This window comes from Diabrotica virgifera, chromosome 1 (genome assembly GCF_917563875.1).
Source record: "Diabrotica virgifera virgifera chromosome 1, PGI_DIABVI_V3a".
NCBI classification, from domain to species: Eukaryota; Metazoa; Arthropoda; class Insecta; order Coleoptera; family Chrysomelidae; genus Diabrotica; species Diabrotica virgifera.
This window is the reverse complement of record NC_065443.1, coordinates 204507509-204526319: the sequence shown is the minus strand read 5'-3', so window position 1 is coordinate 204526319 and position 18811 is coordinate 204507509. Positions and strand designations below refer to the sequence as shown.

The 18811-nt window shown below is 34.1% G+C and overlaps 1 protein-coding gene across 4 annotated transcripts in view; it reads left to right on the top strand.

Annotated features, from left to right (window-relative positions):
* Positions 1–18811, top strand: part of LOC114335071 (cytosolic purine 5'-nucleotidase) — a 176565-nt gene that overhangs the window by 152430 nt on the left and 5324 nt on the right. For all 4 annotated transcript variants that reach the window (XM_028285226.2, XM_028285223.2, XM_028285227.2 and 1 more), the window contains exons 7-8: positions 604–1001; positions 18653–18800. In XM_028285226.2, coding sequence (XP_028141027.1) covers positions 604–1001; positions 18653–18800 — 546 coding nt within the window. The remainder of the gene's footprint in view (positions 1–603; positions 1002–18652; positions 18801–18811) is intronic.

The window sequence follows — 18811 nt, the reverse complement described above, 5'->3', positions numbered from 1 at the left end:
ACGTAACTCATCAATATTGGCGATACCATTTTAAAGTCTTCTACTTTAAAATGTATATTATACGTCTGAATTGCCGATATAAATGAGTCAGATTAAATAAATTATTAGAAGAATTTTTTACTAAGCAACAACATTTTTGTTTAATTTATTATTATTTTGTATTTTGACAACGACACCCGACTTGGGCGTCGAAACGTTAATAAAATCATTTTTTTTGGTAAAATTGTGGCTTATTTCCCATTGAAAATAGTTGATTTTAAAGCTTTCTTCTATTAAAACAAAAACATTTAAAGAAAAACGACCTATCATGAAGTTACTTGAAAAGTATAGGTACTTAAAGTAGACTTGAAAAAGTAAGTCAGACCCTAGACTGACGACACGAGGCTTGACAGGCCCCGCTGACATGTGTCAACAATTCTACCAACAATGTAAAATGACATGACGTACATAAAGGTTATACGAAAAGTAAAGGGGGAATTGAACTGAATTAATAGGAATAAACTAAATATTTAAAGATAATAAATAAAAATTTAACGTTTATAACGATACAAGTTTTAATTACTACCATTAAAACTCTTATTATATCCACCTCTTTTCTTCCAGCCCGAAGATCCTCATCGAAACTGGAAAACCTACTTTGACATAGTCGTCTGCGACGCTCGCAAACCACTCTTCTTCGGCGAAGGAACTATTCTCCGTCAAGTGGACACTTCCACCGGAGGTCTTCGAGTGGGCGTCCATACAGGTCCCCTGCTATCCGACCATGTCTATTCCGGAGGTTCTTGTGATGTCTTCACGAAATTCATCGGGGCTAAAGGAAAAGACGTGCTCTATGTTGGGGATCACATTTTCGGTGATATTTTGAAGAGTAAGAAGATCAGAGGCTGGCGAACCTTCTTGATCGTGCCCGAATTGGTTAGAGAGTTGCACGTGTGGACTGATAAGTGTCAGCTGTTTGAGGAATTACAGGGATTGGATATTAAATTGGGTGAAATGTACAAGTAAGTAGCTGGATCAGAAAAAGGAAGTTTTTTATGTTCTATTAAGGCTGGTGGTCCATTGGAAGCGTAGTCGCGCGACTCGAAGGTAGCGCGTATACGCCCGTATACAAGCGACTAATCCTAACAAATGAAATGTAACTAAACAACGTCCACTGCAAACGACTTTGAGCGACCGGGCTCGGCCGACCACAAGCGACTGGCGACCGATCCCCCTAGAATGGGATTAGTCGCTGGTAATCGCATGCTAATGCTACACAGGTTTGCAATTATCTGTGCAGATATTTTTGATATTGCATTAATTTTCGATCATTGTATTAATTTTCGATATGGAAATTGATAACTAATAACTGATTAGTGCCGTTTATGAAAAGTCTCCGCTGTGGACATGAAAGACAAAAGATATCATTCACGTCATTTTACAAAGTTGATTAATAGTAAGCTAAAAATTTGTTAATAGCTTAACGGTGTCTAGTCGGACAAACTTCGATGTATGGGAACACTGGAACAGGGGAAGTTTTAATTGTGGAACAGGTTAAAAATTTGGAACGTCAGACTATGAAAACGTTCCATGTATTTTTGTCGGACAGAACTTCCATTTGATTTGTTACCATTTCATTAAACTTTCATGCAAAAATCAGACTGGTGTTTATCACCAACTGGGCATTTTAATGAGTGGAACACGAAGAACATGTCAAATGACAGGAATTATGTTGGTTAGTAATAACAGTCTGATTTTTGCATGAGAGTTTAATGAAAGGGTAACAAATCAATTGGATGGTCTGTCCGACAAAATATATGGGACGTTTTCGTAATCTGACGTTCCAAAATTTTAACCTGTTCCACAATTAAAACTTACCCCTGGTCCAGTGTTCCCGTACATCAAAGTTCGTCCGACTAGACACCGTTAAGCTATTAACAAATTTTAAGCTTGCTATTAATCAACTTTTTTTTGGTACGCGGGATCCAGGTCTAATATACTTACAATGTAAACGAAAAATAAAAAAAAAACAGAACGTGGCACTTGCAGAGTGCCGACAGAAGTGAATATTTCTTATAGTTTTAGGATTAACAAACTTTCGAATTCGAAAGAATTTTTATTTGAAATTTTTACAATAATAAACGTCTTACATCTAAACCAAGTAAATATAAAGTTAATACAAATCTTTAAAAATGTATAAACATTCTCAATTTCTTTGCAACACGAAAATGCAGCAGCTGCATAATATTATGGACAAATATGAGAGTGCAGGAAGAGTCTATACCGGTTTCGGGGGTTGTTTCCCCCTCATCAGTAGTCCCATATCCTCTTCTCTCAGATTCTTCCACGTACCGCACTTTAGGCCCTTCCGAATTGCAAAGAAAGAAATGTCACGGATGAACTAGGGCCATCTAGATTCGGAAGGGCCTAAAGTGTGGTACGTGGAAGAATCTGAGAGAAGAGGATATGGGACTACTGATGAGGGGGAAACAACCCCCGAAACCGGTATAGACTCTTCCTGCACTCTCAGATTTGACCATAGTATTATGCAGCTGCTGCATTTTCGTTTTGCAAAGAAATTGAGAATGTTTATACATTTTTAATTCATTTACTCTTTTGTTTGAGTATTAACCCTTAAACGCCCAAGGGTCGGTAAAAAATGTCCACCTAATGCGTATTCCCTTGTAACATATTTATTACGTGTTTAAAAATTTTTCAAAAATTATTTATTGTTAAAAATACAGCCCTTTATCGAATGTTAATTTGGTTTCACCGATGTTTTTGAAAATAAAAGTAATATCTTGAGTTAAATATGGACGGGCATGAAAAGTACACCCTTGGTAAAACTTGTTACTAAAGGTTTCTCTATATATTTTCGTTATTAGGAACATAATCCATATAATTATCGACGTATAATTACATTATCGACATAATTATCCGCCAATGAGGAGGCTGAAAGGAAGAATGTGGAGAAAATCGACAAATCTGAATTAATGGCTTTTACTGGTATGTTAATTTGGATGTACATTGTAATTTTGTTGTAAGGTTTGCAAATTGTTTATATTAATATTTTAAAAGATGCTGTGTTTATTAAGCATAAGAATCTTAAGTTTAATCCATTTTCAACAACTCTCAATAAATATAGTAGCTATTTTCGAGGTGGACATTTTTTACCCACTCTTGGGCGTACATGGAACCTATAAAAGGTTGGGCGTTTAAGGGTTAAGGAATTTTTCTTGTTGGAGCTTTTACCACGCTGAGCAGATGAGTTGTGAATTATTTAAAATTCTCTCATCTTAATTTCCTCGGCATCCTGCATGATTTATAAATTTTAAAAATCTCAAGAGGTTGTAACCAAAGAAAGTATCCCACCTGTTGTCAATCTGGTGGTATGGAGACGATATTTATTGTCGTTTTCTGTGCTACTTCGATTGATAACTTACTTTGTTTTTCGGTAGATGGCCCTAGTTCATCCGTGACATTTTTTTCTGAGAGAAGAGGATATGGGACTACTGATGAGGGGGAAACAACCCCCGAAACCGGTATAGACTCTTCCTGCACTCTCAGATTTGACCGTAGTATTAGGCTACGGCTCCACGGGCGAGAAATTGACGCTAGCAGTAGCCGTAAAACGAACTTAAGGTTCCGCGGAACGGAATAGGAATAGCCGAACTGAACCGACCACGCACAAGTCCTGTAGTCGGTTCAGTTCGGCTATTCCTATTCCGTTCCGCGGAACCTTAAGTTCGTTTTACGGCTACTGCTAGCGTCAATTTCTCGCCCGTGGAGCCGTAGCCTTATGCAGCTGCTGCATTTTCGTGTTGCAAAGAAATTGAGAATGTTTATACATTTTTAATTCAGTTACTCTTTTGTTTGAGTATTAAGGAATCTTTCTTGTTGGAGCTTTTACCACGCTGAGCAGATGAGTTGTGAATTATTTAAAATTCTCTCATCCTAATTTCCTCGGCATCCTGTATGATTTATAAATTTTGAAAATCTCAGGAGGTGTAACCAAAGAAAGTATTCCACCTGTTGTCAATCTGGTGGTATGGAGACGTTTTCTGTGCTACTTCGATTGATAACTTACTTTGTTTTTCGGTAGATGGCCCTAGTTCATCCGTGACATTTCTTTCTGAGAGAAGAGGATATGGGACTACTGATGAGGGGGAAACAACCCCCGAAACCGGTATAGACTCTTCCTGCACTCTCAGATTTGACCATAGTATTAGGCTACTATGAACCAGCAGATGAAATACCAGCAGAACTATATAAGGTAGGTGGCGACCACCTAGCAAGTCACATCCACGCGCTCATCAGAGACGTATGGCAAGAAGAGAAAATACCCGACGACTGGAAGAAAAGTATAGTATGCCCGATCTATAAAAAAGGAGACAAACTCCAGTGCAAAAACTACCGTGGAATCTCTCTACTATGTACAGCATATAAAGTCCTCACGTATATTATAAACCAGCGGCTCCAACCACTAGCAGAAAATATTATTGGAGAGTATCAGACGGGCTTCCGACGGGGAAGATCGACACTGGATCAAATATTCACAGTAAAACAGATCTTGAGCAAAGCATGGGAACACGATATTGATGTTTACAACGTGTTTGTAGACTTCAAACAGGCATACGACTCAGTCAAAAGGAACAAACTATACTATATATTGGCTGAATTGGCAATACCACACAAGTTAATAAGACTCATTAAAGCCACAATGGATGAAACTCAGGCATGTGTACGAATACAAAACCACCGGACAGACTTTTTTAACATTTCGCAGGGACTAAAACAGGGAGATGGGCTGGCCCCAACATTGTTTAACCTGGCACTGGAGTATGCGGTTAGGCAAATGCAAACTGGACGAGGAAATCTACTGACCAACCGAACGGTTCAACTGGCCGCTTATGCTGATGATATTAATATTATGAGTAAAACATCAACAGGAGCACAGGAAACATATGCAGAGTTAAAAACACGAACAAAAATGCTAGGTCTGGAAATTAACACAGAAAAAACAAAAATAATGACTCAGACGAGAAGAAATATAGTCCCAGAAAACATTATACATGAAGATGACATTGAAACGGTTGAAAAGTTTACATACCTGGGAGTAGAAATATATGCCGACGGATCAGAAGATGGAGAAATAAGGAAGAGAATAACGCAGGCAAACAGAGCTTATTTTGCCCTCTCCCATATATTTCGGTCAAAAATTGTCCACCGAAATACAAAGATGAGAATCTATAAAACCTTAATTCGACCAATAACATGCTATGGCAGTGAAGTCTGGGTGCTGAAAGAAACATCCAAAAACAAACTCGACACATTCGAAAGGAAAGTACTTAGGAGAATACTAGGACCTGTGAGGGAAAACGGAATCTTCAGAAGTCGATACAACAACGAGCTTTATCAACTTTATAAGGAAACGCCCCTGTCAGACTTCATTAGATTACAAAGATTGCAATGGGCCGGACATGTGATAAGAATGGGAGAGGATAGGCTACCAAAACGAGCACTGAATGCTAGAAAGCGCTGGGAAGACACAGTAAACAGCGACGCACAAGCCCTTTTAGGAGTCCGTGTATGGAGAAGAGCAGCCACAGACAGGCAAGGGTGGAGGCAAAAAATAAAGGAGGCCAAGGCTCAATTTGGGCTGTAGTGCCGTAGAAGAAGAGAAGAAGATTAGGCTACGGCTCCACGGGCGAGAAATTGACGCTAGCAGTAGCCGTAAAACGAACTTAAGGTTCCGCGGAACTGAATAGGAATAGCCGAACTGAACCGACCACGCACAAGTCCTGTAGTCGGTTCAGTTCGGCTATTCCTATTCCGTTCCGCGGAACCTTAAGTTCGTTTTACGGCTACTGCTAGCGTCAATTTCTCGCCCGTGGAGCCGTAGCCTTATGCAGCTGCTGCATTTTCGTGTTGCAAAGAAATTGAGAATGTTTATACATTTTTAATTCAGTTACTCTTTTGTTTGAGTATTAAGGAATCTTTCTTGTTGGAGCTTTTACCACGCTGAGCAGATGAGTTGTGAATTATTTAAAATTCTCTCATCTTAATTTCCTCGGCATCCTGCATGATTTATAAATTTTGAAAATCTCAGGAGGTGTAACCAAAGAGAGTATTCCACCTGTTGTCAATCTGGTGGTATGGAGACGATATTTATTGTCGTTTTCTGTGCTACTTCGATTGATAACTTACTTTGTTACAAATCTTTAAATTATGATGAATATGTTGTTTTTGTTTAAATTATTTTTATTAACAAATTCCCTAATCTTTTTTTTTCAATTTGGCGAAAAATGTAATTAAATACTGATATACCTACTAAATATTTCGTGTAAATTTGAATCGCCAACAATATATTATGGAAGAGTCGATTCCTGTTAAAGGGGAGGCCATTGTACAAAGGTACAAACATTTTTAAAGTTGTTAATAAATAAAATACATATTTGTGTAATAAATTATTCCTTTCACATTATGCTTTCTATCTATGTATATTTTACACGCTATTCACAAAAAACACTTTCTTTTGATGACGACAGTCAGCTTCACAGTCTCGAACTAAGTAGTATACAGTCGCCTGCAGTGGACGATACCAGTCGCTCAGTCACATGACGCACATACACGGACGTATACGCGCTACCAACGAGTCGCGCGACTACGCTTCCAATGGACGACCGGCCTAATTCAATTAATTCATAATGCTACATTATATTCGGGATTTATAGGCCGTGATGCGTAATTTTTATGAAGTCTCGTCTACTATCATGGCAGACACTATCAAAAGCGATGAGATCAAATTAAGAGTTCATCATCTGTGAAATTCTTGTTTGAATAATTGCTATTGAATAACTTTTGGCTAGGTCTGAAAACTGGGTAAGCTAACTACGGGAATAAAAGTAAATGGTCGACCAATCAGTAATATACGCTTTGCTGACGACACTATTTTATTAGCAGAATGTCTTGAAGATTTACAACAAATGGTTGACAAGAAGTCAGCGAAGAAAACAGACTGTCTCTAAATACAAAAAAGACACAATTTATGGTAATAACAAAAGCCCAACAGCGCCAAGAAAACATAACAATATATGGAGAACAAATTAACAAAGTGGAAAATCTAATATAAATATCTGCGTACAATAATTAATGAAAATAATGTATACACAGAAGAGATTAAAGCAAGAATAGGACAGGCAAGAAATGCTTTCAACAAACTGAAAAAAAAAAGTTTTCTGTAGCAGGGATATTACAATTTTTTAAAGATAAGACTTCTGAGATACTACGTGTTCTTCATATTGTTTTATGGGTTGGAAGCTTGACATTAAAGATATATGAAAGGTAAAGTTTTCAATCCTAATAGCAACATTAATAATATTGAAAAATATTAAAAATATTACTAAAAGATTTTTAAATTGAAAACTTATTGGTCCATTTCCCTGGTGACACCCCAATTCTTCTACAATATGCAATCCAGATGGATGCTGCAGTGAAGACAAAAGGGAAGGAATTCTACACTATGCAATTCACAACCCCCGTCTGCAGCTTGGTAAAGTTCCAACGGAAAATGGACCTAGTTACTCTATAGGAGTAATACTAATATAAAATAAAAATAAAAATGTATACCATTTTTATTCAGTTGCAATGCGAAGGCAAAACAATCTTATTTTTCACTTAGAATACGGAGCGCAGTCCAACACTCTGAACCGACGATTTTCGACTCTTATTGGAGTCATCATCGGAGAGGCGTAGACCTGCTGCTCCATACTCGAAGTGACCAACCATGAAAGCTTATCCCCACATTGCAACTGACGTGTATGGATTAGGTGACTAGCGTCATCTGGCAATTGAAAGGTAAAGTTTTCAATCCTAATAGCAACATTAATAATATTGAAAAATATTAAAAATATTACGAAAAGATTTTTAAATTGAAAACTTATTGGTCCATTTCCCTTGGAGGTGTCACCAGGGAAATGGACCAATAAGTATTCAATGGTCCTATAGAGTAACTAGGTCCATTTTCCGTTGGAACTTTACCAATCAGCAGACGGGGGTTGTGAATTGCACAGTGTAGAATTCCTTCCCTTTTGTCTTCACTGCAGCATCCATCTGGCTTGCATATTGTAGAAGCCTTGGAGGTGTCACCAGGGAAATGGACCAATAAGTTTTCAATTTAAAAATCTTTTAGTAATATTTTTAATATTTTTCAATATTCTTAAGGTTGCTACATATTAGGATTGAAAACTTTACCTTTCGATTGCCAGATTACGCTAGTCACCTAATCCATACACGTCAGTTGCAATGTGGGGATAAGCTTTCATGGTTGGTCACTTCGAGTATGGAGCAGCAGGCCTACGCCTCTCCGATGAGACTCCAATAAGAATCGAAAATCGTCGATTCAGAGTGCTGGACTGCGCTCCGTATTCCAACTGAAAAATAAGATTGTTTTGCCTTCGCATTGCAACTGAATTTTTATTTTTATTTTAAAGATATACACTCACCGGCACATAATTCCGCCACCCACAATTTTTGATTAAGTTTGACAATCTACAACTTTATTATTTGTACTCCGATTTTCAAAATTCTTGCATCAGTTTGTAGGTACATGTATTGATGTCGTTTTTTATTATTCCGGTAACAAAAAATTTTTGGCAGATGGCATTATACGGGGGAGAATGGAAGCGTTGTATTTTCTTTTAACTTTAAAAAATTCTGTGAAAAAATTTTGAGGGCTGATTTTGTTTCATACTCTTTTTGTATTATCCTGGAGGTATCACTATCACTGGAGGTATCACAGACAATTATCCAAATATCTCTTTTCTTGTAAAAGCTGTAAATAAAAACACTGCTTTGAAGGTTTTTTTAATTAAAAATATCAAACTCACTAAAATTAACAAAACAAAACAAAATTAACAACAAAACCAAACAATTCAATAGCGGGTATGTCCACCTCTTGCAGCAACGACTGCTCGCAATCTGTTTGGCATCGAATAAATATGTGTTATCCTTGCCTGGTGAATAGCCCGATATTCCTCTACCAGGGCCATAACTGTACCAAATTTTCTGGAGGCCTAGGATGACGGCGAATAGCTTTTTTTAATTCATACCATAAATACTCAATAGGATTGCGATCTGGGCTGCATGCGGGCCATTCTAATCTTATCAATCCAACCTATAATTTGTGACTCAATCAGTGTTTTTATTTACAAAAAATGGTACAGCTCTTACAAGAAAAGAGATATTCGGATAATTTAAAAAACAAAATTTTAGTGATGCCTCCGGGATAATATGACAGGACTATGAAACAAAACCAGCCCTTCCATTTTTCCACAGAATGTTTTGAAGTTAGGAGAAAATACAACGCTTCCATTCACCTCGGTATAATGCAATGAAAGCAAAATTTTTGTGTTACCGGAATAATACCAAACGATACCAATACATGTGCCTACAAACTGGTGCAAGAATCTTGAAAATCAGAGTACAAATAATAAAATTATACATTTTCAAACTTAATCAAAAATTTTGGGTGGCGGAATTTTGTGCCGGTGAGTGTATGTTTCGGACAGATTAGAAGCCTTCGAGTTATGGGCCTACAGAAGGATATTAAGAATAAGTTGGGTGGATAGAACGAATGTCGAGGTGTTGAGAAGAATGGAAAAAGAAAGAGAGGTTTGAAATACAATTAGAAAACTGCAATATCTGGAACATGTCATGAGGGACGAACGTTATAACTTATTGCAATTAATAATACAAGGAAGAATACACGGTAGAAGGAGTCGTGCAAAAAGGCGCATCTCTTGGTTAAAAAAATTGAGAGCTTGGTTTAACTGCACTTCTGCTGATCCCTTTAGAGTAGCGGTATCGAAAGTGCGAATTGCCATGATGATTGCCGACCTTCTTAGAGGAGATGGCACATGAAGAAAAAGAAAGCTGGTATTCTGCATAGTTGAAAAGATTCTCATACTTTTATCTCCCGTTACCGATACAAAACTGGCTTATTAGCTTAACGACGTTCTACACCTTCGTTGCGGGGTATGCCTCTCAGAGGAAAGGGGGGAAACTTATATGCAAGCGAAAGTTGGTAACAATGCATTTATAGCAGAATACTCAAATCATATATTTCAGTATTGAATACTTTATAAAAATAAATTATAATAAATTACGGAAATTACGGAATAAATTACGGAATTAATTATAATAAATAAATTAAAAATAAATGGTACGGTAAACAATTCTCATTTTTTAATATGTTATTCCTTACAAAAAAACCTTTAATTTAAGCACAAATAATTAAAAATCTTAAATTTGGGTCAAAAGTTATTAACTTGTTAAGAATTCCCATAAGAGCCCATGTTAAAACTTAATTTTGACCCTTAATAATAATTAAACGGCACGGTAAAACAATTTTTAAAACATCAAGTCTTAGTTTTTTGAAGTAAACTATAACATACTAAAATTTCATGCAAATCTTTAATTCTTTGCCGAAGGTGTAGAACGTCGTTAAGCGAATAGGCGCAAAATCTTGGTCCATTGCTAGTTAAATGCATTCATTTTTTTCGACACCTGAGAAAACTAATAAATATTTTTTAAAAATTAAACGCAGAATGAAATATTACATTATTACCGAGGGCCGAAAGTCCCTTAGAATAAACAAAAAGTTTCTTTTAAATGAAATATTTGAAATTAAAAATGACACTAAATTCTCTCTTTTTTTTCACCCCTGTAACTTATTAAAATAAACATTATAGAAGTTTTTAGGGACTTTAGGCCCTCGGTAATAATGTAATTTATTCTGCGTTTAAATTTTTCAAAAATACTTATTAGTTTTATCAGGGTTAGAAAAAAAATAATGCATTTAAATAGCATTGGATCAAGATTTTGCGCCGAGCCCCTTAAGTTTATATCAAAAAGAAGTTCCGAACTAGACTAGAAGCCGCTCCAGATCTGCGAATTCAATTATATGATATCAAATTTAATTTGTGTTTTAATATTTCACCTTTTAAAAGCTCATCTTTTTTATGGTCAAATTAGATACACAAAAATTCGTTAAGCGATGTATCGGAAACACTTATACAGTGATGAGCGCGCTAATAACCGGCAAAATAGAACAAAAGATGGAAAACATAATACATTGCGAAACAAAAAGAGATCAAAGTAGTAGAGGTGGAAATTATCGTTATAAACGTATAAATTAACATTACCTTACACAGTTTCCCACCTTTAGACGTCTGTGACAGGAGTATTTGATAAAATTCTACTGTCATAGTGACAGTTGTCGTACTCCTCTGATACGTCTAAAGGAGGGAAACTATGTAATGTAATGTTAATTTACACGTTTATAACGATCAATTCCATCTCCACTAGTTTCATCTCTTTTTGTTTCGCAATGTATTATGTTTTTCATCAATTGCGCTATTTTGCCGGTTATTAGCGCGCTCATCACTGTATATTAAGTTGCTGCTATAAGGCCTATATTTAAAAGTCGCTTTATAAGACTGGAGCTTTGAGTATTAATATTAATCGTTGCTATTCGCTTATTGGGATGAATCACTCCGCATTCTTCTTAGTGGAGTCACTGAAGGTGGATATGAGCTATTACCTCCGATTTCGTTGAACCTCCATCGATTTGCATGAAAATTGATGAGTGGTTAGAGGATATCTCAAATAACAAAGGTGACATGGTGCCAATTTGCGCTTTTACCCTGGGGGTGGATGTCACTTCTTCTCGGGGGTAAAAATTATTTTATTAAAAATAACCCCATAATTCGATAGAGGGACAAATTTCAAGCAGAATTTGTTTTATAGTTATTAAAATAAAGCAAAACTTTTTGAGTTATTAAGGATCAAAGATTTTAATTTTTCTTGAGAAAAGTGCATGTTTTTAACCAATTTTTCATCAATAACTCAAAAAGTGTAAGTTTTTTCAAAAAAAGTTATTACCAAAATTGAAGCTAATAAAAAACGAAATAAACCCCTTACTACAAAAACCTTTTAGTGTTAACTAAACGTGAGTTATAGGTAATTTAATGTATATTTTTTTCGGTGAGTAAAAAACTCTCAGTATTCAAGCTGAAATAACGGGAAACATGCATTTTATAACATAAACTTATTAAACATTTGTCAAAGTACTTAAAAATATCTATTAAATGAGCCCCCGAACATGTTGATAGCGTTAAAATTTATCCTCCAAAATTTTTTCAAAATTTATCTTTTAAAATTTTTTCCAAAAAATGTTATTGTTTTTTTTTAATAACTCCGTTCGTGTTTACGATATCAGGTTCATCCAAAACTGTTTGAAAGTTAATTCCAAGTGCTATGTAAGCATGTTGCACCTAATCGTTTAAACCCCTTACTTTTTTAAAAATAAAAGGTTAAATGACCCCGGTTGCATGGTTCTCACAGCAAAATTTAAGATTTAAACGTTTCTATCTCGGTTATTTCTTACCCTATAGAAATAGTAAAACAGGTAAAATATTTGGCACAGAAAAAACTAAAATTGGGTTATGTATAATTTTTTACGTATATTGAGTATTTTTGTAGTTATTATCAAAAGAATATGAGAATTACAATAATTTTAAAAATTATGATTTTTTTAAATCATATCTTTTTTCAAAAATATGCATTCTAAACCGGTCAAAATTATCGAAAACATTACTTATGCTAATTTAAAGAAGGTTTTGTAATGATTATTATAAATTTTAATTTTTGTGGCAATGGCGTATGTTTTATTTTTCACTTTTTCCTAAAAAATTCTAAACGGTTATTTTATTTTCATTATAACTTGCTTAATTTTGACGCTATTACCTTGTTCTAAAGCTCATTTGATAGGTATTCCGAAGTACTTTGGCAAATGTTCAACAAAAATATTTTATACATTGCATCGTTTTCCCGTTATTTAAGCTTGAATATTTAGATTTGAGTACTCGTCGAAAAAAATACAAATTCAATTGCTAATAACTCACTTTGAACTAACATTAGTTTAGTTCTTTATGTGAGGAATATATTCAATTTTTTATTATCTTCAATTTCAGTAATAATAACTTTTTTGTAAAAGCTTATAGTTTTTGATTTATACGTGAAAAACCGATTTAAAACATGCATTTTTTCCGAAAAAATAAAATCTTTGGTCTTTAATAACTCAAAAAGTTTTGATTTATTTTAATAACTTTATATAACAAATTCTGCTTGAAATTTGTCCCTCTATCGAATTATGGGGTTATTTTTAATAAAATAATTTTCACCCCAGAGAAGGGGTGACATCCACCCCCAGGGTAAAAGCGCAAGTTGGCATCATGTCACCTTTGTTCCTTGAGGTATTCTCTAATTACTCACCAATTTTTATGAAAATCGATGGAGGTTCAACGAAATCGGAGGTGAAAACCTTCAGTGACAGCACTATCTTATGTGTTGTCCAAGTTTGTTGTATGACTTGGTTTTTGTTACAATTTTCTTCCACTCATTTTGATATATGTATGTATAGTGGCCCCCAGTTTCTCACTTTTAGGATTTTGATATCTATAATGATCTGCTCCTTCCATCTCTCTCTGGCTCGTTGAGGATTACATATCCGAAAAAACAAAAAATGAGAATTGTTGACATTGCTATATTGTATTGTATCTTCAGAATTGTCTTCATTATATGAAACAGTTTTATAAGGAATAGACAAAAAAAGGACAAAAATGTGTTATGAGACTTACATAAGACGAATAAATGGAACTTAATGATCGCTTCTAAATAAAAATAAATCGTAATATGATGTGGAGGATATTAAAACTCTATGGAATACCAGACAAATATATAAGAGTAATAAGGCTTTTCTACGACGAATGTTTTGCCAGAGTTGAACATGAAGGGGAACTATCCCAACAAATAAGCATCAAAAAAGAAGTAAGACAGGGCTGTGTCTTGTCACCGACATTGTTTATAATAGTCATAGATTGGATAATGAAACAAACTGAAGATAAAAAAACAGGTATACAATGGTCACCATTTACAAAACTAGAGGATCTAGAGTTCGCTGACGACATATGTCTCATAACATCAAACAGACAACACATGCAAAACAAAATCACCAGATTGAACAACATAGCAAAAACAACCGGCTTAAAAATAAATTCCAAAAAAACGAAAATACTATCAAATGGGGAAACGAACGGAAACAATATATATTTGGAAGGGAAACAAATAGAAGAAGTAAAAGGTTTCTGTTATTTGGGCAGTCTGCTAAACACAACAGGAGGCACAGAAAAGGACATAACACAAAGAATAAGCTTCGCACAAAACGCTTTCAACTCTTTGCGCAATATATGGGCCTCGACAAACATCAGCAGAAGAACAAAGCTACGATTATTTGAAACTAATGTAAAGTCTGTCCTGTTATATGGAGCAGAAACATGGAAACACCATAAAAAATTCTTTCAGAAAATACAATCCTTCATTAACAGGTGCCTACGTATTATACTAAGAATATTTTGGCCAAACAAAATTACTAATGACGAATTGTGGAGAATAACAAATGAAGAAAGGATAGAACATACAATAAAAAAAACGGAAATGGAAGTGGATAGGACACACCTTACGAAAACCAGCAACAAATATTGCTAGTCAAGCTCTACATTACAATGCTCAAGGCAAAAGAAGAATGGGTAGACCATCTTATACGTGGAAAAGAACAATAGAGAAAGAACTCAAAGAAAATAATTTAACATGGAACGATGCAAAAAAGATAGCAAAAAACAGAAGAGAATGGAGAAAACTAGTAAACAAAATTGGACGGAACTCAACAGATGATGCAACCTCACCATAATTCCTCATGCTACTTGAAACACCGCAAGGTGCCCTTTGCTCCACTTGGAGATGTATGATTATGATGATGAATGATCGCTTCTATAGAGGCATCTCAGAGATTATGGGACAAGAAAAACAAATATATTCAGTCTACTTGATCAATATCGACAAAAGCAAAAATGTTAATAGCGGGTTGTGATTTTAAGTTAAGGTTTAGTTAGTTTACATATTGTTTACTTTACAACATTAATAAGAAACCACGCGTTATACACCATAAAACGTTAAAATTTATTCCAATAATTTTAACATACAGTTAAAATGTAACAATAGTCTGGGCAGATTATCAGAGAATAGGCCATTTTTGGGAAAAGTTATTTACCAGCAATTTTATTGCTGGAATCGAATCTTATGATTGTATATATTAATAATACAGGTATGCAAAGTCCGCAGATTATGTGCTACTTTTTTTTTATAAATAAATTGGCGCCCAAAAATCGTGTTTTTTTCAATTTTTGCTCTATAACTCCCAAATATTTTAACTTTACACCAAAACACCCAAATAAAAATTCACCGTAATTAAATTCTGCCTAGAGACGGGGTTTTCCCGATTTACTTCGACGAATATTTTCCCCGGAAAATGCGGGGTTTTCCAACAAAATCTTGAATTTTCAACTAAAATTTTAGATAAATAATTGTTTATCAATAATTAAATAACTAGGTAATATAAAATCTATTTTCGTATAGATTATAATTCCAGAAGCCGATGGAAATTGAATGAACAGTTTAGCAACAATTGAATTGTTAATTAAAAATTTACGGTCGCTATAACAACCACAATAATTATGATACATAAGAACAACTATGATTTTTGTATAAAAATACAGTGTATCTATCTAATGCACTTTACAGAATTGAAATTGGACTATATAAGCGGCCCCAGGAATATTTTAAGATTATAAACAATTTTTAGGCTTATAAACAAATAGCATATCTCGGGAAAGATTACATTAAATTGAAATCATGAAAACGGTATTGATAAAAAAGCGACAGGACGCTTCTTTTAAAAGAAAAAATGTTTAATTGTGATGAGTGGTTCATGTGATACAACCGGTTAAAGTTGACCGGCATTTACGCCAAAGATATAAACAATAGGATCATAATTTTCAAACCATCGCCTTTTTATTTTTGTCGTCTTTCTCCACACCAATTTTCATATCTTTAAAGTACTCATAACATAAGTTATTATAATAAAAACTATCGATATTACGAGTGAAAATTGCCAAAAATAGCAAAATTCCAATCAAAAATTAGGTTGGAGAAAATGTAATCTCAAAGTTCAAAATCGGTATACGTTAAAAAAATGCATTTTCTCGGCTTCCCATGGAGCAATTTTCTTCATTCTTTTTTTGTTCCCAAGTAACTCGAGTAGAGCCATCTAACTAACGCATTATTAAATGTCAAAATTGCTTTTGTTTTGTTATAATAAATTAATTTATTTATTATAACAAAAATTTTTAATTTGTTTAAATAAAGATTGTTTAAATAATTATACAGCTTTCAAATAAGAATATTTGTGTTTTTAACGTTAAAATATACACTTGCAGTACGTTTATCTAAAAAAAGTCTACAACTGGAGAAAATATATAGTTTTCCTTTTTTATAAATAAATTAATCTATTATAACAAAACAAAAGCAAGTTTGACATTGACTAATGCGTTCGTTAGATGGCTCTACTCGAGTTACTTGGGAACAAAAAAGAATGAAGAAAATTGCTCCATGGGAAGCCGAGAAAATGCATTTTTTTAACGTATACCGATTTTGAACTTTGAGATTATATTTTCTCCAACCTAATTTTTGATTGGAATTTTGCTATTTTTGGTAATTTTCACTCGTAATATCAATAGTTTTTATTATAATAATATATGTTATGAGTACTTTAAAGATTTGAAAATTAATGTGGAGAAAGAGGACAAAAATAAAAAGGCGATGGTTCAAAAATTATGATTATATTGTTTATATTTTTGCCGTAAATGCTGGTCTTTGACCGGTTGTATCTTAGGAACCACTCATCACAATTAAACGTTTTTTCTTTTAAAAGAAGCGTCCTGCCGCTTTTTTTCCAATACCGTTTTCATGATTTAATTTAATTTAATTTAATCTTTCTCGAGATATTCTATTTGTTTATAAGCCAAACAATTGTTTATAATTTTAAGATATTCCTGAGACCGCTTAAATAGCCCAATTTCAATTCTGTAAAGTGCATTAGATAGGTACAGTGTCTTTTTATACAAAAGTCATAGTTATTCTTATGTATCATAATTATTGTGGTTATTATAGCGACAGTAAATTTTTAATTAACAATTCAATTGTTGATAAACTGTTCATTGAATTTCCATCGGCTTCTGGAATTATAATCTATACGAAAAGAGATTTTATATTACCAAGTTATTTAATTATTGATAAACAATTACTTATCTAAAATTTTAGTTGAAAATTTAGGATTTTGTTGGAAAAACCCGCATTTTCCGGGGAAAAGTTTCGTCGAAGTAAATCGGAAAAAACACGTCTCTATGCAGAATTTAATTACGGTGAATTTTTATTTGGGTGTTTTTGGTGTAAAGTTAAAATCTTTGGAGTTATAGAGCAAAAATTGAAAGAAACACGATTTTCGGGCGCCATTTTGTTTATAAAAAAAGTAGCACACTATCTGCGGACTTTGCATACCTATATTATTAATATATACAATCATAAGATTCGATTCCATTACTAGATTCCAGAGTACAAACGATATTCCAATTGTATAATAATATAATAATAATAATAATGGAGTTTATTTGTAGCAAATACATTGTACATATAAAATAAACTCAGTTCCTCACTGAAGTTGTATGTACAACTTGTGCGTGAGGGTTAAATTTTGATTATAATACAACACTAAATAATTTTAAAATTTACAAAAAGGAATAAAAAAGAGTCTTTTTGCTCATTTGTCTTCAAATTTGGGCTGCTCTTCTCACTAATTCTTCTTCTTCTTTAAGTACCGTGCCAAAATTTTTAGGCGTGGGTAGATTCCATAACAATTTGCCGATATCGTTCTCGATCTTGTGCGGCATGTAACAATTGATCTGCCGATAAGCCAGTCCATTGACGAAGGTTTCGGAGCCATGAATATTTCTTTCGACCAATTCCTCTTTTTCCGTCGATCTTTCCATTGAGTATTAACTGCAGCATCCTGTATCTGCTACCTCTCATTATATGCCCCAGATATTCAAGTTTTCTCTTTTTTATCATCTTCATTGAGTCACCTTCGCCTTGACCTACTCTGTTTAAGACTTCTCTGTTAGAAATGCGTTGAACCCAAGATATTCTGAGCATTCTACGATATGACCACATCTCAAAGGCTTCTAATTTGTTCATCATGTTAACCTTCATGATCCAGGTTTCACGTCCATATAGTAATACAGGATACACATAACATTTTAGGAACTTGATTCTTAGTTGTAAGTTCAGCTGAGAGTTGCTCAGAATCACTAATGCTCACTAATTCAGTTACTCTTAAATTTTGTTTATCGGATCTACGAAAATCTCATAAAATTAAAAAAAAAAAAGGATTGTGAATAATTTGTGATGGGCTCCTCTGGCGGGACTTTGTCTTCGATGAGAATTACCATGACTTTTGATTCTGTTTTATCTATTTTTACAATAAATTTTACGATTTAAACATTTAGAAGTGACGTTTCAAATAAATCATTTTTGACATATATATCTTCCTTGCCACTCCTATGTTTGTCTAGATGTACCTATAATTACATACTAAATTATTTTTTAACCAAGTTTTTCATGTCGTCAACTTTTGGTGTCTCACATTGTATTGTTTTTCCAGAAACTTAGACAGTAGTGCGAAAGAAAAACCAGATATTTCAAAACTTAGGACATCTATAAGAGACGTGACACACAAAATGGATATGTCGTATGGTATGATGGGCAGTTTGTTTAGATCTGGATCAAGGCAGACGTTTTTCTCTTCTCAGGTAAATTTTTA